Source organism: Doryrhamphus excisus, chromosome 10 (assembly GCF_030265055.1).
Source record: "Doryrhamphus excisus isolate RoL2022-K1 chromosome 10, RoL_Dexc_1.0, whole genome shotgun sequence".
NCBI lineage: Eukaryota > Metazoa > Chordata > Actinopteri > Syngnathiformes > Syngnathidae > Doryrhamphus > Doryrhamphus excisus.
Window position 1 is genome coordinate 3,958,974 of NC_080475.1, and position 21,464 is coordinate 3,980,437.

Consider the following 21,464-nt stretch of genomic DNA (forward strand, 5'->3'; position numbering starts at 1 on the left):
AGACAGGGCGGTTAGCGGTTAGCGCGCAGACCTCACAGTTAGGAGACCAGGGTTCGATTCCACCCTTGGGCATCTCTGCGTGGGTTTTCTCCGGGTACTCCGGTTTCCTCCCACATTCCCAAAAACATGCTAGGTTAATTAGCGACTCCAAATTGTACAAAGGTATGAATGTGAGTGTGAATGGTTGTTTGTCTATATGTGCCCTGTGATTGGCTGGCTGGCGACCAGTCCAGGATGTACCCCGCCTCTCGGCCAAAGACAGCTGGGATAGGCTCCAGCACCCCTCGCGACCCTCATGAGGAAAAGCGGTAGAAAATGAATGAATGAATGAATATTGGTACATGTTTGTATATTTCTCAGTTAGTCCTTTTCAATGTTAGGTTGCTGTGTGATGAGTTTAGTGTTGACAACATGAGTCAGAGTGTTATATATAATAACCTACTAATTCCCAAGACGCTATTAACTCCATTTTTAGCATATTTCTTGGCTGCATGTATGTTAGATGCTTTTGTCCAATCAGATTTCAGCGTCTTTGTGTCTACCCACAATGTGAAGTATGTCACAATAGGACTAACATATTCATATTATCAATTACAGAGTGTTAGTATCCTGTTATATATACACATTTACAATGATTATTGATTGTTATTGATACTGACCAAAATTCTGGCCGGCCCACTGAAGGCCGGGGGTACCAAATGCACACCCCACCCGTGAAAATACAGTAACATATACAACACTCGCTACCAAGCATCCAAAACAATACAATGATCACAAATCTTGTCTAACCTCTGTGTTCAGCATTCAATGGTTTTGTTGGCAGGCAAGCTGAGACATGACAGATTATAATAGGTGCCCCCTAGTCGAGGGTTTGAGGGGTATTTTCTTGTCATTAAGTCGCCTCAGGAATTTCTCTGCCTGTCTCTGCCCCCCCGTCTAAACTATTGTGTCTGAATCACCCTGCAACAAAACCGCCATTCCCACGTCAAATATGCTGATTACGTGCAGATGAAAGCTGAGATTTGGAACTTAAGGAAACTGAACCTGCCGCCTTGAGGTCCCACACAAGGAAAGGAATGGGGGCGGGGGGCATCAAAGTAAATCCCTCATATTCCACTCACATGTTTTGGTCATGATGTGTGGTCTGTAGAAAAACATGATTCTTATTTATCGGATTTTTTTTCACATTACGACACAAAAAGTATCCGCACATGTCTTTTCTGTGTCGTGTTCCCACAAGAGAGAACAAGTTCCCATGACTGTCGTGTGCCCCCCCCCACCCATAGTTGCCTCTTAATACCCGCTAAATCCGACACTTTTCCAACAGGTGTCTTCAAAACAAGGCAGTTGACGGAGAAGAAAAAAAAAACTACAAACTTTTGTTGTCGCTCCAGCAGCAAAGAGCAAAATTACATGTTTTCATAAAACCACCACAGTCTAAACACAAGAAGCCAAAACAGCACTGACATGTTAAGTCATTACAATATACGGAGAATAAAACATAGCAGGGGTCCTCAATAGGTGGCCCGCAGGCCTCCGTTCCGCAGGGGTGCAACACCGAGGCATACACGTCACAATGACAACATACAACAGTAATCCTTTGTTTATTGCAGTTAATTGCTACCAGACACAACATTCTAAATATACACTATTAGAGACCTCTAGACGTGAAGTAACACCCCTATAGTCACCTTTACACTTGTATTATTAACTAAGGCACATACATTTCAGGTACTTACTGAAGAACTAAGGCACATTAGTTTTTAGAAGTTACTGATGAACTAACAAAGAGCTAATGAGTAGTTACCATGGAACTAAGGCACATTCGTTTTTAGTAGTTACTAATGAACTAACAAAGCGCTAATGAGTAGTTACCATGGAACTAAGGCACATCAATTTAGAGTAGTTACTGAGTAACAAATGAACTAATGAAGAAACTAATAGCTAAGGCACATATGCATTTAGAGTAGTTACTGAGGAACTAATGAACAAATGAGGAACTAACAAGTAGAGTAGTTATTGGGGAACTGATGCACATAAACCATGAGTAGTTACTGAGTAACGAATGAAGAAACTAATAGCTAAGGCACATACATTTAGAATAGTTACTGAGGAACTAATGAACAAATGAGGAACTAACGAGTAGAGTACTTATTGGGGAACTGATGCACATAAACCGTGAGTAGTTACTGAGTAACAAATGAAGAAACTAATAGCTAAGGCACATACATTTAGAGTAGTTACTGTGGAACTAATGAACAAATGAGGAACTAACGAGTAGAGTAGTTATTGGGGAACTCATGCACATAAACCGTGAGTAATTACTGAGTAACTAATGAAGAACTAATAGCTAAGGCACATACATTTAGAGTAGTTACTGTGGAACTAATGAACATATGAGGAACTAACGAGTAGAGTACTTATTGGGGAACTGATGCACATAAACCGTGAGTAGTTACTGAGTAACTAATGAAGACACTAATAGCTAAGGCACATACATTTAGAGTAGTTACTGAGGAACTAATGAACAAATGAGGAACTAACGAGTAGAGTACTTATTGGGGAACTGATGCACATAAACCATGAGTAGTTAATGAGTAACTGATGAGGAACTAATGACTAAGACATACATTTAGAGTAGTTACTGAGGAACTAATGAACAAATATAATACCGTGAAGCCATAAAGTTGTTAGCTCCAGTTGTTTTTTTTAAATATGAGGATGCTAGGCTCACCATTTCTCCATTTTGGAGTTTGGGTGTCCAATATGTCACCCAGCACCCTTAGCTTAAATTAGCAACACCGGAACCTTGAGACATTTATCAGCTAGGTTCAAACATTATTATGCTATGTGTTGGAAAAACATAACATCACTGGAGTCCAAAATGTGATCCGGGTGCCATTTTCAGTACTAATTTGACATAATGTATACATAATGAATGATTTATTGACATATTACACCGACTTGCTTTGTCACTTTAAACACAAGCTAAAGTTCAGTTAGCTTAGCTTATGTTGAACTACAACGGATTAGTTGCTAGCGTAGAAATGACGGATAAAAGCAGAGTTTGATGCCTATCATGTTGTACACGGACGTGGTAGTTATTTCTGCACTTGCACCGGGGTCAGACCTTTACATAACAGCCCCCAGGAACCCCCTGGGGGCTCCAAATACTTGGGGGTTTTGCAATAGCGGACACCATGTGTATGATGTAGCATCATAAATAGTGTAACAATGTATCTTATGCATAGAAAATATAATATATATATTTTTTTACCTGTTGTCTCCTTTTGAATTGGAAGGCGGTGGGTGTAGAACTGTCTGGTTGTCCTCCATGTCCACCACGCATTTTGTATTCAGTTCAATTTCTGCAGAAAAGAATTGCAGTCAAAAACAAAAAACAAAAAAAAGGCGAGATGCGACTTTAATTATGCAAAAAAAAAATCAATTCCTAAAAGCGAGACTCGACTTAAAGAGAAAAAGTTTCTAAGTTAAAACATTTCGAACACTCACCTCTACGGTTCATAGGCCGAACTCTCACTGCCACTTTCACCTTTGAATCCGACATTTTTGTCCACTTTTACACTCGCAGACTGTCTGAGCTCAGTGGGAAAAAAGTCATCGGACAACAAGACGAAGCACACACACACACACACACACAGACACCCAAAAAAGGCGACAGCCCCTGGCTAAAACCGCCAAAAAAGCGTCCGAACCTTAACAATAAAGTACATAAAAGCACTCATTGTTGTCCTTTAAGTCCATCGAGGGTGGTTTTGGTGTGTAAATCCGGAGATCGGCTCCTACTTCCAGACAGCATCCCCACCGCCATCTTCCACCGGGAGCTCGACTGCTCTCCTCTGGCAGGCTGGAGAGGCTGCACCAAAGAGGGGGCACAGGATTTAGCAACACGCCGCTCATTGGGTGGGAAGCAGTGGACCAGACATGTGATGGAACACGTTCATTTTACGTGCAGCCTTTTCACGCGATAAAGAACAACAACAACAACAAAAAAACACTACACGGACAGAACGTTAGTTTTAGTATACGATACAAAATAATGTCGTTATAAAAGTGGTAGGCAAGCTGCGGCCCGCGGGCCACATCATGCACGCCAAGCATCTTAATCTGGCCATTTCCAAATTCCTTTTTAAAAAAAAAAAAAAAAAAACCTTTAACATCACAGCCGTGTCCTGCAACATGACTTGGGTCATACAGGAAAGAGTCAAGAGGCAATCTGTACAAAAAGACGACCCAAACAACACAACACATCAACAAACATGACATACAATGTAACCCGGGGGGTGTCAAACTCATGCCATGGAGGGCGGTGACACCAACGCAGGTGATTTTATTGATCAACACCACCTTCAATTTGAAGGAAGGAGCTCATCAATCTAATCACCTCCTGGAGAAAACCTGCAGGGCTTCAGTCCTCCATTGACATGTATAGTTTAGTTAGAAGTAGTTAGAAGAACTATAGACTAAGGCAGTAGTTACTGAGGAAGTCATGAAAAACTAATGAGGAATTAATAAGTAGAGTAGTTACTGAAGAACTAATGAGGAATTAATATGTAGAGTAGTTACTGAAGAACTAATGAGCAGGGTAGTTACTGGGGAACTAAGGGACATAGGTTTAGAGTAGTTAATGAGGAGCTAATGAAGAACTATTGAGTAATTACTGAGGAACTCAGGCATATTAATTTAGAGTAGTTACTGAGGAACTAATGGGTAGAGTAGTTACTGGGGAAGTGATGCACATAAACTTTGAGTAGTTACTTAATAACTAGTGAAAAACTAATAAGGAACTAATGACTAAGGCATACATTTTGAGTAGTTGCTGAGGAACTAATGAACGAATGAGGAACTAATGAGTAGAGTAGTTGCTGGGGAAGTAAGGCACATCATTTTAGAGTAGTTACTGAGGAACGAATGAAGAACAAATGTGGGACTAATAACTAAGGCACATACATTTAGAGTGGTTACTGTGGAACTAATGAACAAATGAGGAACTAATGAGTATAGTAGTTGCTGAGGAACTAATGAGTAGAGTAGTTACTGAGTAACTAATGCTGGGGAAGTAAGGCACATACATTAAGAGTAGTTACTGAGGAACTAATGCTGGGGAAGTAAGGCACAAACATTAAGAGTAGTTACTGAGGAACTAATGAACAAATGAGGAACTAATGAGTAGAGTAGTTACTGAGGAACTAATGAGTAGAGTAGTTACTGAGGAACTAATGAATGAATGAGGAACTAATGAGTAGTTACTGAGGAACTAATGAACGAATGAGGAACTAATGAGTAGAGTAGTTGCTGGGCAAGTGAGACACATACATTTAGAGTAGTTACTGAGGAACAAATGAGTAGAGTAGTTACTGAGGAACTAATGAGTAGTGGTTAGGGTTAGGTATCAAATCTAAATGTTGTCCCTGCGTTAAAGTTAGCTGTGTTTAGTGTTTATGTGACCAACAAGGATTACGCCGTTTATAATATCAACTGTGGCTAGCTTATTTTTACACCTACTGTGTGTACTCTGTGAGAGCTAAGAATAATACCTTTAGTACCTTTAGTTCTCTCTCACATCACCTCATTAAAGGCCGAATACACAAATGTATTGTTTTTAAGATTTAATCTGTGAGGTAACATGTAAGAGATTTAATAAGACAGTATTTAATTGTGGGGAAAATTTAGAGTTTTTTTAACAGCATTTACTTTTTTCAATGATATCACGATACAGTGTATAGATTAATTCTATAACTGTGAACTATGAATTAATAGATTAATTCATAGTTGCTGTGTTTGGATGTTACACTTTACACTGTCAATCTAACCAAACAGGCGGTCAAGAGTAAACTTTGACTGTATGGTCTCCCCCGTCCACAACAATGAGAGTGTTGTTAAGTGGGACCAGTCCAACAGGTCTAATTAGATGGTCTGACACCAGAGGAGTAAGGACCGGACCGCTTTGCATATTCCCGAAACTCCAAATCATCCCCTGTTGGGAGTCGAACACAAGCAGGTGTCCATTTGTGTCGAACGTCACACCTGACATCGTGACAGAGGACATTAGCTTGAGACCAAAACTATCCACACGGTAGAGAACATGGAAGTCCTCGGTAAACACTGTGAGATGCTGCGTGTCTTGTGTCACATGCTCCATGACTGCCGTGTTGCCGGTACGCCCACCGCACGCCACCGACTTAGGATGCTGCAGGTTTGAAACCACCACTCCCTCCTCCTGGGTGACGCCATGTTTGTAGTCCACTTTAAAGCGGGACAGTGTTCCCGCCTGGACATCAGTCACCAGGATGTGTCCACTGCTGTCTGTGTCCACTCCCCACGGCAGAGAGAAGCGGGCCTTGATAGTCAGCACGTGGCGTCCCCTGGAGGTGAACACCTTGACCGCTTTATCTCCTGCGTCCGTCACCACGACGTGACCACAGCGGGTCACCGCCACATCCACCGCGAAGCAAACATCTTCGCCGGCGTGTCCCCTCGGTCCGAAAGTGTGTTGCTTCCGTCCCTGTGGACTCAACGCCACCACCCTTTTCTCACCATCATGCACTACAAAGATCGTCCCTGAGGACTTCATCACTGCCAATCCAGAAGGGTTGATAAGAGCCCCCCAACCACCAAAGGTCATGCAGAGGTTTAAGGCTTTGCTCCCCACACCCGTAATCGCCTCTTCTCCTCCTTTCTCCGAGCGAGGAACGTCGGGAATGACGAACAGCATCTCCTGCAGGTCGCACAGGGCCTGGCAGTGGGAGGTGGCATCAATGCTGCACAGCTGTCGACAGAAAGGGCACTCGAGCTTCCTCAGGAGAGGGTGGGACAGGGCCCTGATGCATTCCAGACACAGGACGTGACCGCACGAGAGGTTCTGAGGTCTGCGTTCGGCTTGCTGGGTGTTGAACTTCTCAAAGCAGACTTTACACTCCAGCAAGTTGACTTGGATCTCTTTCAGCATGTCCTCAGGACTCAAGAGGCCACCACGGTTGGGGCAGCTCCTGGCCATGGTTGCATGCGCAATCCGGATCTTCTGAACCGACCGCTCCGTTGCTGACAGGTTAAGATGCAGGAAAACCCCCAAAAAGGCGGTTTAGGTGCTTCTGATCAGGGGAGAGAGGAGGCAAAATAAGCAGACATGCTAGTGAGGCACTGCAAGTAGGCCCAAGTCACGTGATGTTTTGCAGTGGATATTAAAATTCTATGCTGCCCTCTTCTGGAGAGAAAGTACATCACATGCAGTACTTCTCTATATTATTCATTCATTCATTCATTTTCTACCGCTTTTCCTCACGAGGGTCGCGGAGGGTGCTGGAGCCTATCCCAGCTGTCTTCGGGCATGACTGGTCGCCAGCCAATCACAGGGCACATATAGACAAACAACCATTCACACTCACATTCATACCTATGGACAATTTGGAGTCGCTAATTAACCTAGCATGTTTTTGGAATGTGGGAGGAAACCGGAATACCCGGAGAACATGCAAACGCCACACAGAGATGGCCGAGGGTGGAATTGAACCCTGGTCTCCTAGCTGTGAGGTCTGCGTGCTAAACACTCGACCACCGTGCTGCCCCCCAATGCTATATTATTCATTCATTCATTCATTTTCTACCGCTTTTTCCTCACGAGGGTCGCGGAGGGTGCTGGAGCCTATCCCAGCTGTCTTTGGGCGAGAGGCAGGGGTACACCCTGGACTAGTCGCCAGCCAATCACAGGGCACATATAGACAAACAACCATTCACACTCACATTCATACCTATGGACAATTTGGAGTCGCTAATTAACCTAGCATGTTTTTGGAATGTGGGAAGAAACCGGAATACCCGGAGAAAACCCACGCATGCACGGGGAGAACATGCAAACGCCACACAGAGATGGCCGAGGGTGGAATTGAACCCTGGTCTCCTAGCTGTGAGGTATGCGTGCTAACCACTCGACCACCGTGCTGCCCCCCAATGCTATATTATTAATCAGCAATTTTAAATAGGTGGACTGGAAGCTTACTGTTGGAATATCACTATGTTCCGTCCTTAAGAGGTTTGATGACCTCCCTCCCAGGAGGCCCAGAATTCCAACATCTCCTTGCGAGTCCACTTCACATTCACACAAGACTTTGCCCTTCCCCGCAATGTCACATTTCCTTGGAGGTAGAGCTTGGCACGAGGAAGCTATTTTCGTTTCATGATGTGCAGTGAAATTGGATCCCACTCCGGTCAGAACTCCCAAGTCCACCAATCCCGTGTCGTCTTTGCTTGAGGAGTCAGTCAATCAAAGGTCATTCACGGTTCCCGATATCCAAGAAGACAAAAAAAAAAAAAAAATCCTGTACAGATATGACATTTATTTATTGAGTTATGTAAGACAAATAATGCATCGCTGAGGTTGAAAGAACATGTAAAAGCTTTTAATGTGGTTCCAATAGTTCACAGTGATATAGAAGATATAGAACAGCACAAGTCATTTCCAATGGTGAGCAAATTTTGGCAAATTATTTCTAGGAAACAAATAGAAGCCGAGACATCTGTACCTTTTAATCGGAACCTCACCGGCTCAGTTGCTGGTGAAACTAATGTTTGATTTGTCAAGAATTGGAAATTACGGAGGTGAAATCGTCACTCGAATGTCACGTCGTTCAAACAAACAAAGTACAGGCCTCAAAGGAGAAAATGGAGTCGGTAGCAAAAGTGTATAAAACTGAAAGATTGAACGACAAAGCTGACATGCAAAGATTTGAAATCAGTGTATCATGCAGACAGCACAGTGGAAGTCCATGGAGGGGGAGGAATTTTAGTGCTATACGCCCCCCCCCCCCGTAAATAAAATCTATATGACACGCTCTCCAAACCCGCCAAATAAAAATCTATCAACGTTAATTAACTTAATAATGTTTTATCTGGTGTGATAAATGTTTTATCCGCGCAGACCAGGGTTCGATTCCACCCTCGGCCATCTCTGCGTGGGTTTTCTCCGGATACTCCGGTTTCCTCCCACATTCCAAAAACACGCTAGGTTAATTAGCGACTCCAAATTGTCCATAGGTATGAATGTGAGTGTGAATGGTTGTTTGTCTATATGATTGGCTGGCCCTCTCACCCGAAGACAGCTGGGATAGACTCCAGCATCCCCCTGCGACCCTCGTGAGGAAAAGCGGTAGAAAATGAATGAATTAATTAATTAATTAATATTGATACATGTTTGTATATTTCTCAGTTAGACCTTTTCAATATTAGGTTGCTGTGTGATGAGTTTAGTGTTATTTGTAAGATGACAACGTGAATGTTTTATCCACCTGTAATAATTTGGAGCCATTGCAGATGGTGTGTGTTAGAAGCAAATCAGAAGGCGTTCAAGGCACTTCTCACGCGACTCATATTGGATTTCGGTTCAATAATGTAATGTCCATTTCACCTATAAGTATTTCATAAATATACAATAAAAGATATCTGCAGGTTTGGAGAACGTGACGTGTTCAGTGTCTCAACAGTGAGTACAACACTCACATTTCAGCAACTATTTTCATTATAGTATATCTTCTCAAGGGGCAATACTAAGGAAAACTGCATATACTTTAGAGTGGTCAGTGTACAGCTTGCATAGCAGTGCTTAAGAGGATTTTCAGGGGTAGGAGCGTTCACCTTGTTCACTTCACACAATAACGTCTGTGTGTTGACTCATTTTCAGGTCATAGTTCATACAACCTGTACACTGTCTACTCTAAAGTATAGCTTTGTTATTGTTCCTTATGCTGCATATCAAGTTCTGAATGATCCAAGTGATATTGCACACGGGCTGTTTACTGCATGAGATCATACTGATGTTGGAAATGAGAAGACATATTTTAGGGGTGGGCAAACTTTTTGACTCGTGGGCCGCGTTGAGTTAACAAAATTGTCCGGGAAGGGGAAGAAAACGTATTTAACACACACACACACACACACACACACACACAATTTTACGTTTAATTCTAACATTCTGCATTGAATTAGTTGTCTAATTTTATCTGTAAAAGTGAAATACTATTTCAGGAGCACTTTAGCACTTTTAACATCAGACCACATCAAATTACGAAATTTAATTTAACTTTTTTTGTTGTTTTTTTTTAGTTATCCGACTTGCAAGTCATGTTGCCAGCTTCTATGTTAAAAGTTGAAATACTGGCGGGCCGGATTCAAACATTTGGTGGGCCGCATGTGGCCCCCAGGCCGCAGTTTGCCCACCCCTGACATATTTATATTAGTAAAGCACTCAAGGGCAAAACACACAAACAACGACAAGTAACTTTTAACACACACACAAAGATAGGAGTAAATATGAAATATGAAGACAGGCACAAAAGGTGAGTTAAAGTTGACGATGACGGTGAAAGACACAAAGAAAAATGCCCCCCCCATCCGCGCACCCCCCAAATGGTGTGTTCCTAGCGTGTGCCACGACCGTGCACATGTAACAAATATTGATGACAAAGCTGCATCAAGACAGGTCGAGCCTGAAGATGATCGATTTGAGTATCTGCCCTTCGTTACCAACAACATGGTAAACATAAACAAAACTAAATAAAAAAAAAATAGCAGCCATGAACAAACGGGGAGTATAATCACTCACGATGCTTCACAATGGTACTCGAACGTTCCGAATGTACATTTCTTCCGAGCTTTGCAAAGTGCTTTTAGCTGTGTGTGCTTTGCTTTTGTTCCAGGTCAAAAAAAAAAAAAAAGGGTGTGGAAGCCCCGCCCACATTCAAGTTATTGTCACCAAACAGTGCAGAACTTACATAACATATGCAACTATTGTAAACTGACAACAGATCATTATTATTATTATTATTATTATTATTATTATTATTAATAAAAGACACGGAGGCTCAAAAGGAATATGATCAATTCTATATAGAAATGTCTGGAGCCACCATTAATGGATGATATACTGCTTCTGTAAATGATTGACTACATGGAGCATGCAATTCAATCTACGGTTGGCAGTTACTTTCTTTTACACACACACACACACACACACATACTGTGTATTTACACATGCGCACACACCTGTCAACAGTGGAAAAGGAGCTTTTTATGAGTGCAGCACATTGGTTGCACTAACAAGAAACACTGCATGGACCCGTTAGTCGCTTCTGTAATATCGTATATCTTAATGACCCCGCCCCCAAACCTTTTTGAGGTGTGTCTACTGGCTCTCCACGCCGTTAGTGGATTTCAGTTTCCCCAGTCTCTTTCCTCTCGGTCTCACTTTTGGGCTGTCGCCGTCGTCTTTCATGTCTCCTGCAAGACACGGAGCCCGCTCAGCATCGGTAAGAGAAAAGAGTCATGGAGGATAAACGCGTCACCGTACCTTTAAATGCTTCTGATCCGAGGTCGGCGAAGTCTGTGTAATTGCTATCCTCGCATTCTGAGAGGCTCTGCCGGGAGGAGAGAGAGACACACATCCTGTCAACGGCACGAGGAAATTCGCCCTGCCATTATATATGATATCAGTAACAAAGTTAATATTGACCATCTTTAATATTTAGTGCACAGCGGCGGTCTCTAACCACGCTCGGTCACTGCCATCTTGGCTATGTACAAGAAAATGAGGGGCTAACTCCGGTGGTTGCAATTCACCATTAAAAAGGAGAAAAAGACGATCGTCAATAACGATGGTACGAGGTATTCCCTTTGAAACGTAGCCAAAAAATGAGCAATAATTGATACTACAGTAAACCTCGGATATATCGGACTCGGATATATCGGAAATTCGCTCACAACGGACAGATAAAAAAGAACCGATTTTTCTGTAATGCATTTCCAATAAAAATTCATTGCATATATCGGATTTTTTATAATGGATTTCGCCTATTTCGGACAAAATCTCCAGTCCCGTTCCAATGCATTTCCATTAAATTTCCCTCGCATATATCGGATGGCCGCATCGTGGCGCTCCGATTCGCCGAATCGTGACAGGCCGCTATACGACGTCATTTGCAGCGTTTGCAGCGTTGCCTGCGCGTCCAGGTACATTGGAAACATAGTCAAGGAAGTGCCTTTTTATAACGGATAAAATCCGATTTACGCATATACCGGATATAAATCCGATATATGTGTAAAACGGACATTTTCCGGTATACGCATATAACGGATTTCGCTTATATCGGACAAAACCAGTGGGAACAATTGAATCCGATATATCCGAGGTTTACTGTACTAGCGATGGTCATTTTTTGCCTGAAAACCATTGTGAATGCTCCCCAATAGCGCCCCCCCCCCCCCCTCCATTCATCGTTCTTCTCTTTTATTGTAGTGAAAATGACTGTGGCATCAGATTGAAATATTATCAATATTATCAGTATCCTGTGAACCAGCTTCATAATACAGACTTAGTCCTCAAATACATCATTATAAATAATAATAATAATACATTTTATTTGTATAGCGCTTTTCACAATACTCACAGACACTACAGTAAACCTCGGATATATCGGATTCAATTGTTCCCACTGGTTTTGTCCGATATAAGCGAAATCCGTTATATGCGTATACCGGAAAATGTCCGTTTTACGCATATATCGGATTTATATCCAGTATATGCGTAAATCGGATTTATCCGTTATAAAAAGGCACTTCCTTGACTATGTTTCCAATGTACCTGGACGCGCAGGCAACGCTGCAAACGCTGCAAATGACGTCGTATAGCGGCCTGTCACGATTCGGCGAATCGGAGCGCCACGATGCGGCCATCCGATATATGCGAGGGAAATTTAATGGAAATGCATTGGAACGGGACTGGAGATTTTGTCCGAAATAGGCGAAATCCGTTATAAAAAATCCGATATATGCAATGAATTTTTATTGGAAATGCATTACAGAAAAATCGGCTCTTTTTTATCTGTCCGTTGTGAGCGAATTTCCGATATATCCGAGTCCGATATATCCGAGGTTTACTGTATTTCACTATATGCGTTACATTAATGCCCAGTTTGGACTCTTAATATAATAATCAGACTGCACTTCCGGATTAACAAGCAAAAAAAAACCAGACTGTGTACATATATTTATACTGTGTATTCTGTATATTTTGTATTTTTCATTCTTTTTTTAATAGATGTGTCTGCACCTAATTCACCAAAACAAATTCCTAGTATGTGTTCATGTGTGATCATACCTGGCAATAAACCTTTTCTGATTCAGATTCTGACGCTTTACAGTGAAGAAAAATAAAATTGAGTAGTAAACATTAAAATTCATATATTCATTCAGAGCTAAAAAACAAGGCAAAAAACGGGGCACAGGAATCGGGTATTAAAAACAGATACAATATAAGGAGAAATCCTGCTTTGTAGTACAATCCCCAGAATGTGTTTATTATTATTTATTATTTCTTATGTGACATAACGCTATGAACGTACCTTTTCTCTTGGCCCGTAGGTCTCTGCACACCACACCATTCCATACAGGCACAGGAATGTAATGAAGGCCTAAAACAATTGAATGTGTATCATGAAAGATGCAATAATCAAAAGTAAAACCCCAAAGACGCCTATTATGTGCTAACACTTGTTAGCATATAATAGTAATCAAACCATGTTCATATACTGTACTGTAGGAAAAACACAAATAAAACCGTGTTGTGATGCTGGTCTTACCAAACACAGTAGCCACAGGATCACATACAGGACCTGGGTTTTGGAGAACAAATCCTGTCCAAATTTAATACACGCCAAGGCCTCCAGGAAGGCGATGGCCCTGCATTGATTAACGACAAGGCAAGAGAAACCAAAACAAGTTCAAAGCCTTGAAATAAAACATCATGAAGTTTGATGCATGATAACAAATCCAAGTACGGCTAAACTGTCTTCCAGCTATGTTTATATACATTTCTAGACTAATTCATCATGGTAAACATTAGCACATTTTCCTGCCTGAGGCTGTGTGTTTGTATACGTATATGAAGTAGGGGTGGCCGACTTACCCAAACACCCAACACTGCGTCCCAACTCTTTTACACTGTGTGTCTGTGAGGTAGGCGTAATACTGCCTGGAGCAAAAGCAAGCAACATGTGAGTGAGACCAAAGGACCGGACGCATAATAATCATACCTGTCAACATCTTCTTTCCCGCCGCCGCCATGTTTAAATAGCTTCCCGTAAATATCCTGTGTTCATTCATTCATTCATTTATTTTGTACCGCTTATCCTCACGAGAGTCGCTGGGGTTGCTGGAGCCTATCCCAGCTGTCTTGGGGCGAGAGGCGGGGTACACCCTGGACTGGTGGCCAGCCCAATCACAGGGCACATATAGACAAACAACCATTCACACTCACATTCATACCTACGGACAATTTGGAGTCACCAATTAACCTAGCATGTTTTTGGAATGTGGGAGGAAGTAGTAGGAGTACCCGGAGAAAACCCACGCATGCACGGGGAGAACATGCAAACTCCACACAGAGATGCCCGAGGGTGGAATTGAACCCTGGTCTCCTAGCTGTGAGGTCTGCGCGCTAACCACTAGCCGCCCTAGCCTGTATTCATTCATTCATTTATTTTGTACCGCTTATCCTCACGAGGGTCGCGGGGGATGCTGGAGCCTATCTCTGAGCTGTCTTCAGGCGAGAGGCGGGGTACACCCTGGACTGGTGGCCATGCAGCCAATCACAGGGCACATATAGACAAACAACCATTCACACTCACATTATATCCTGTATTTTAACTTTAATTATTATAAGACATAAAATCCTCTCCCCCCGGTACTGCTGGGGGCGGTTAGAGGGAGCAGACAGCTTACGGGCGTGGCAGGGTGGGAGATTTCCCTTGTTTTGATGAAAACGTCCCTTATTTGGGCCCCGCCCCCCGCTTTTACTCATGTTTTAACTGTGTATAGACCAGGGGTCGGCAACCTTTACTATCAAAAGAGCCATTTTACCCCCTCGCTCACTGAAGAAAAATAGAATGGAGCCGCGAAACATAATTTAACAGCAGAATATAGGGGCTGCATAGCGGTCGAGTGATTAGCGTGCAGACCTCACAGCTAGGAGACCCGAGTTCAATCCCACCCTCGGCTATCTCTGTGTGGAGTTTGCATGTTCTCCCCGTGCAAGAAATGTGTAGCAACATGCTCACATCCAGAGCAAATTGCGAGTCTCCCAAGATTTTGATTGACTGCCAGATTTGGAGGGAATTTTGGGGTATCAAAGTAGTTCAGAGGAGAAAAAGCGGAGTTGATCAAGTACTCTTGCTAGTATACGGTCTCACAGAAAGTCCCATTTTTTTCAAAAGTAATTACAAAGATGCATATTTTCCTCATTTGGGTGTTAAAACAAATATTTGAGCATTGCAAAGGGAGCCACAACAAAGAGGCTGAAGAGCCACATGCGGCTCTGGAGCCGTAGGTTGCTGACCCCTGGTATAGACGAATGAATGTTGTATTTTAACGTATCTTTTACTCTGTTTACTTGTTTTTATTCAACTCCATTTTTCTGTAAAGTAAGTGTCTTTGAGTATTTTGAAAAGCGTTATACAAATAAAATGTTTATTATTATTATTATTTGGGCATGTTACTGTAAAAAAGTAATTAGTTATAGTTACTAGTTACTTCTCGAAAAAAGTGACAGAGTTACTCCACTACAAAAGTAACTAGTTACCAGTAAAAGTAACTATTGGGCCGCCCAATACGCCCACCCACCCAAGTTCTATGATTGGCTGAAGATGAAATCTTACTAAACCTGAGCCAATCCTCATTGTTTATATGCTCTAAACACCCGCCCACCCACCCAAGTTCTCTGATTGGCTGAAGATGAAATTTTACTAAACCTTAGCCAATCCTCATTGCTTATAAGCTCTAAACACCCGCCCACTCTAGTTCTCTGATTGGCTGAAAACGCAATTTTACTAAACTTTAACCAATCCTCATTGCTTATGTGTGCTAAACACCCGCCCAATCAAGTTCTCTGATTGGCCGAAAACGCAATTTTACTAAACCTTAGCCAATCCTCATTGCTTATGTGGTCATCTGACCCCCTCCCTTGTGATATATTTTTAGGCGGCTCCAGTAACGGAGTGTCGAAAATGGTAACGGCGTTATGCTGACAGTAAAAGTAATTAGTTAGACTACCCGTTACTGAAAAAAGTAACATCGTTATTCCCATCACTGCAAAAGGCACATGTTGACAGGTATGATATATATATATGATATATATATATGTTTCACCTGACTGTCGGCGCCGTGATAATGCCAATGAACAGGATCCGACACCAGCTGAGGGCGTGGCTCGCCGGAAAGACGAATATGTGCTTGAGGAAAAATGTGTTCAACTCTGTTAGCTGTAACGACATGCAGGAAGAACAAATATATCATAACATGAATATATCATGAATGTTGGTTCACTGTTTACGTAGTCATAAATGGTCGTTTTCATAGACAATGCATGGATAAGAGTGTGTTCTGTGCTATTTTTTCGATTTTGATTTTTAGTGCCTCTCATTCCCACGGAAAGATAGCAAAAGGAGACCCGCTACAGTGTTATTCCCTCATATTTGTCCCGCAGCCTGTGTGACTGAACCAGCTCAACTGCCCCCACGCTGGGCTGATCTCAATACAAGGCCCGGTAAATACAGCCTGGATCTGGGTCATATTGTTACATTATTGCACAAATAACAGAGAAAGCTCAGCGTGTGTCGCGATGGCGGCCAAATGCTAGCGACGTGGTCGCCTGGGTGCGGATACGGAGCGATGGCGCACCCTCCTCAGCATTAATTGCTCCTTGGGTAATCCATCTTGGCTTTGCCTCTTTATGGGATTAGCCTTTAAAGCGCAGACAGCGGGACACCGTGCATTAAATGGATCCGAGTGAGAAGGGTTTTAAATTTGAGCCGGGGAAGGAGGCAATTAGATTAGCGGGGGACTTAGCACGCAGAACACACAGGATGATCCCCCCCCAACGGCCAGAGAAGGACTGACCCACCTGCCAAATGATCATGAAGAGATAGACGCCCATGACTCGCTGCAGGGAAGACTTGGGATCCAGCCAGCGCACGTAGGTCCAGCTCGCCGGCGTGAACTGTAACACGGCTCGCTTGATCTTGCCTGTGGTGGTGTGGATGTCCCTGGATGACAGGCGCAAGGAGAAGATGACACATAGTAAGCAGAAGTATAATAATAATTAATAACTAGAAAATTCCCGCGGAAATTTTGATGGGCTTGCCACCTGTGCTGTGGACCTCGGGCCCGGTGTGCCAACGGCTACCGTGCTAGCACCTAGCAAGAAAGTCTCAAGTACCGAAAAGGTTGATGCAGTCCCATAGTGTCCCCACATAATGCCATGTGTCTATTTGGCTTTACACAGTAAATTAGCTTACATGCTAACATGCTAACAGCTACCATGCTAGCACCTAGCAAGACAGCCTCAGGTCCCGAAAAGTTTGGGGCAGTCCCATGGTGTCCCCACATCATGCCACGTGTGTATTTGCCTTTAGACATGAGTAAATTTGCTAAAATGCTAACATGCTAACAATCATCATGCTAGCACCTAGCAAGACATGTGTATATTTATATCCAAAAATCAAATAACAAACAAGAACCAGGATATGACTGTCAGAGATTTAAAAAAAAAATCAATAAAAAAATATCAAATTATTATTAATAATAATAATAATAAAAGAATACTAATAATAATAATTATTATTGTTGTTGATGTATAATATAACATATAATATAAATTAATAATTATTATTATTATTATTATTAATAATTGTAATAAATATAATAATTGGAAATAATAATTATTGTTATTTTTATTGATACATATATTATAATATACTATATAATATACATTAATAATAATATCAATATTAATCATAATAATTTGATATTTTCTATTGATTTTTTTACAAAAAAAATGTCTGACAAATTTCATATAATCCGACAAAAGCAGGCTAATAAGCAAGCCAATAAGCAGGCTAATACTAGCAATAATACTAGCAATACTAGCAACAATAATAATAATATATCAAATAGGCCTAATGACGCCAATGCTCCAAGCAAATCAGAGCTTTTCTTCTAGTCAATCGCACACTGAATCAATTCCATACAATACCAAATTCATAATTGACTATAATACACTAATACTCACATTAATACTCCCAATGTTATACGTAATACAACGTTCACGCTCCATGACAACAAATAAAATGGATGACATACTTAATACTGGCCCAGTGGTAGGTCCTCATCTCCAGAAAGCGGCACACCGTCATGCCCAGCCAGATGCCTCCACCGTTACACAGCAGAATGTCCAGAATCACCTGGTCCCACCAGCACTCGGCAAAGTTGGGCAGGAGATGCATGAAGAACAGCTGACGGAAGCACAGGTGATGTGAGATTTCACTTTACCAAATGTGGACCAGGACCAGGACCAGGTGTGTCACAATGCGTGTACCTCGGTGAGCTCCCAGGTAATACTTATGGTCCAGCACAGGCCGTAACTTCGGATGAGGAGCGCTTTCATGCCCCAGCCCCAAAAATGGCTGAAGGCAAAGATGTCAAAATGACTGAGGATCCTCTCCCAGGTGATGACGTGGCAGTTGACGGCATACTCCTAAAAGACGGCAGCACAGACACCCTCAGCGGCTGCTAACGGCCACATCAACCATCGACCTGACTTACCATGATGTCTGCCTCTCTCTTGGCGTAGCGCAGGTTTGGATCCAGCCAGTACATTAACTGTTTAACCTGCTGCCAGTTCAGGAAGATGAGGAAAACCAGGAAGAGGAAGTAGAGGACGCTCAGGCCTTAACAACAATAGAACAATAAATACATAAAGATACCTTATCAGTTTAACTGCTGCACACAAAAGGAGTCAAACTTTAAGTCAAAATGTAATTAATTAAAAATAAAGTAAAATAAAATAAAATAAAATAAAATAAAATAAAATAAAATAAAATAAAAAAATAAAATAAAATTCCATTCCATTCATTTTCTACCGCTTTTTCCATAAAATATAAAATATAAAATATAAAATATAAAATATAAAATATAAAATATAAAATATAAAATATAAAATATAAAATATAAAATATAAAATAAATAAAATAAATAAAATAAATAAAATAAATAAAATAAAATTCCATTCCATTCATTTTCTACCGCTTTTTCCATAAAATATAAAATAAAATATAATATAAAATATAATATAAAATATAAAATAAAATATAAAATAAATAAAATAAATAAAATAAATAAAATAAATAAAATAAATAAAATAAAATAATATTTAACATACATTTTTTTTAAAAGTCAAAAGAATGTTACGCTCTTGGGCACTCTCCTCGCCTCCTGTATGACTGACAACAGTTCTCACTCCATTCATGCCATTGTTCTATGGAACAAATGTGAAACCAACTCACAGCGTGGACCCACTTCCTGCCTGTTTGGAGGCGGGACACAGGCATAACTGCCACGCATGCACATTTGGCAAAATGATCCGGTTTGTTTTCATTTACTCCGCACTCTGCGACTGATTAATTACCTTATTATTGTCCCGGGCTTAGTGCCCAATATACTATTTTTGGTCACGTTTTACATGCACATCTGTGGATAACTTACAACAAATTTAAAATTATGAAAATTATGAAAAAAAATCTGTACATATAGAAGACACTATACTCACCAAAGACTATTCTCCATATTGCTGGATGTGGTCTAGTAAATGGACCTACAATGAATAAAACCAGTCAATAAATTGTGTCAAAAATGGCAAATAACGGCTTATAACATAACATAATATTATAATTTGAATGAATAAATGATGAATGAATGTCTCACCATTAGGAAATGCCAAAACACTGATGACCAGGAAGAAAGAGATGACCAAAATGAGGCCCACCCATAGATTACTATCAGGATTTCCATCATCTCTGTAAAGAAATCACATATTAAACCACATAATATACTCTATTTGCTGTCACTATATTTAGAAGGATTTATAGTAAAGATTAGGGATGGTAAATTCAAGTATTTATCACTGAAATATTGAATCATATGTGTTATGATTACACTTGGCTATGGTAGTGAACGCCTCTACTTGTGACTGTGTTGTAGCGAATACAGTGTAATTATTTGTGTTGTTTCAGTTAAAGAATTACATGTTTAATGTAAAAAATATTTAGATTAAAAGCCGCGTAAAAAAGGTCGTGTTCGCGAGTCGACGAGTTAAGTTTGTGTGACGGAAGCTACATGCTAACTAGACGTCCAAAGTGAACCTGCCTTGTGACAAGAGCATCCCTGCCCGTTAGCCGTTAGCATGCTAGCTCCCCACTAAGCTAACCATTTTCAGTCGACTTTACCTTGCGAAGGCGAAATACATCAAACTCAGCACCGTGCATGTCAGTAGAGTAATGGTGTGGGGCCGATAGAAGAACTCTATCGTGATGTCCTCGACCTGCTGTTCGTTTATCATTCGGAAATGCATTCTGTAGTTCACGTCATCCTTGCTGAGAGTATGGGACCCAGCGCTGTACACTGACGCCATAGCTGGGGCAGTGACGCAACGGGCGGGTAACCCCTTCACGGCTCAACTCCTATCCGGACACGCAAAGGAGGCGAGAGCGTATCGAGTGGAAAGGAACGCACATAACTAGTGTAGCGGGGACGTGGACAGAGAGTGACAGGGGACATCCGAGGAGGGTTAGCGGTGGATAAAATGAAAACAGGATCCGGGTGGTGAGCTTTGATTGGAGTAAAGATTGACAGGGAGGGTCTCCAAGGCGGAAGCGTTTGTTCGCTCTGCTCCATCATTACATAGTCAACATTTTCGTCAATCAACAACAACTTAATTTATATAATAATAAATGTAATAATCACAAAATGTATCAACATAGAAATATATTACGCTAGTAATGTCATTTGAATGTCAACTGAGGTAGTCCCTCTTTTTTGACGGAGGCGTAACTTGACACTTTTATTCTTTGTCTCCCTCTAGTGGTCATTTTTGGACCATAGTACCGTACATTGTACTATATACGTACACCTTAAATTTGGAAGGTAGTATTAATTATATTTTTACCATCTTTCCCACAAATGTATAATGGTGCATAATTAAATATTTAATTAAATATTAAATTGGTTGAGTATATATTATGAATTAAATTATATAATATAAATATAGTATGCAGTATACGTAAACATTTAAAATTTTGATAGTAATATTCAATAATTTTATATATTTTACCATTTTTCCCACAAATGTATAATGATGCATAATTAAATATGTAATTAAATATTAAATTGGTTGAGTATATATTATGAATTAAATTATGTAATGTAAATATAGTATGCGGTATACGTAAACATTTAAAATTTTGATAGTAATATTCAATAATTTTATATATTTTAAAATTTTTCCCACAAATGTATAATGATGCATAATTAAATATGTAATTAAATATTAAATTGATTGAGTATATATT

General features: G+C 40.9%; 3 protein-coding genes across 6 annotated transcripts in view; all 3 read right to left on the minus strand.

Moving 5' to 3' along the window:
• kif13a (kinesin family member 13A) overlaps positions 1 to 3,663 on the minus strand; it is a 55,764-nt gene extending 52,101 nt beyond the window's left edge. For all 4 annotated transcript variants that reach the window (XM_058083508.1, XM_058083510.1, XM_058083507.1 and 1 more), the window contains exons 1-2: positions 3,514 to 3,663; positions 3,278 to 3,368 (exon numbers count right to left, since the gene is read on the minus strand). In XM_058083508.1, coding sequence (XP_057939491.1) covers positions 3,278 to 3,368; positions 3,514 to 3,568 — 146 coding nt within the window. In that variant the 5' untranslated portion in view covers positions 3,569 to 3,663. The remainder of the gene's footprint in view (positions 1 to 3,277; positions 3,369 to 3,513) is intronic.
• A 1,242-nt stretch (positions 3,664 to 4,905) lies between these two features.
• On the minus strand, positions 4,906 to 11,220 carry LOC131136550 (E3 ubiquitin-protein ligase NHLRC1-like). Its single transcript, XM_058083512.1, has 2 exons — positions 11,180 to 11,220; positions 4,906 to 7,112 (listed from the first exon to the last, which is right to left on the minus strand). Exon 2 carries the CDS (start codon positions 7,016 to 7,018, stop codon positions 5,846 to 5,848), a length of 1,173 nt encoding a protein of 390 aa, XP_057939495.1. The 5' UTR covers positions 7,019 to 7,112; positions 11,180 to 11,220; the 3' UTR covers positions 4,906 to 5,845.
• On the minus strand, positions 8,396 to 20,752 carry ptdss1a (phosphatidylserine synthase 1a). Its single transcript, XM_058083511.1, has 13 exons — positions 20,343 to 20,752; positions 19,822 to 19,913; positions 19,667 to 19,711; positions 18,664 to 18,788; positions 18,437 to 18,595; positions 18,202 to 18,353; positions 16,964 to 17,105; positions 16,210 to 16,322; positions 13,973 to 14,038; positions 13,647 to 13,746; positions 13,410 to 13,478; positions 11,360 to 11,426; positions 8,396 to 11,289 (listed from the first exon to the last, which is right to left on the minus strand). Exons 1-13 carry the CDS (start codon positions 20,525 to 20,527, stop codon positions 11,195 to 11,197), a joined length of 1,410 nt encoding a protein of 469 aa, XP_057939494.1. The 5' UTR covers positions 20,528 to 20,752; the 3' UTR covers positions 8,396 to 11,194.
• Between the last annotated feature and the right edge of the window lie 712 nt (positions 20,753 to 21,464).

Coding starts and splice junctions, on each gene's coding strand:
- LOC131136550 (XM_058083512.1), bottom strand. CDS start 7,018: ATGGCCAGGAGCTGCCCCAACCGTGGTGGCCTCTTGAGTCCTGAGGAC.
- ptdss1a (XM_058083511.1), bottom strand. CDS start 20,527: ATGGCGTCAGTGTACAGCGCTGGGTCCCATACTCTCAGCAAGGATGAC. Junction 18,789..19,666: donor AATATGGAGAATAGTCTTTG/GTGAGTATAGTG, acceptor ATTGTTGTTAAG/GCCTGAGCGTCCTCTACTTC. Junction 11,290..11,359: donor CGGATCAGAAGCATTTAAAG/GTACGGTGACGC, acceptor CGTGTCTTGCAG/GAGACATGAAAGACGACGGC.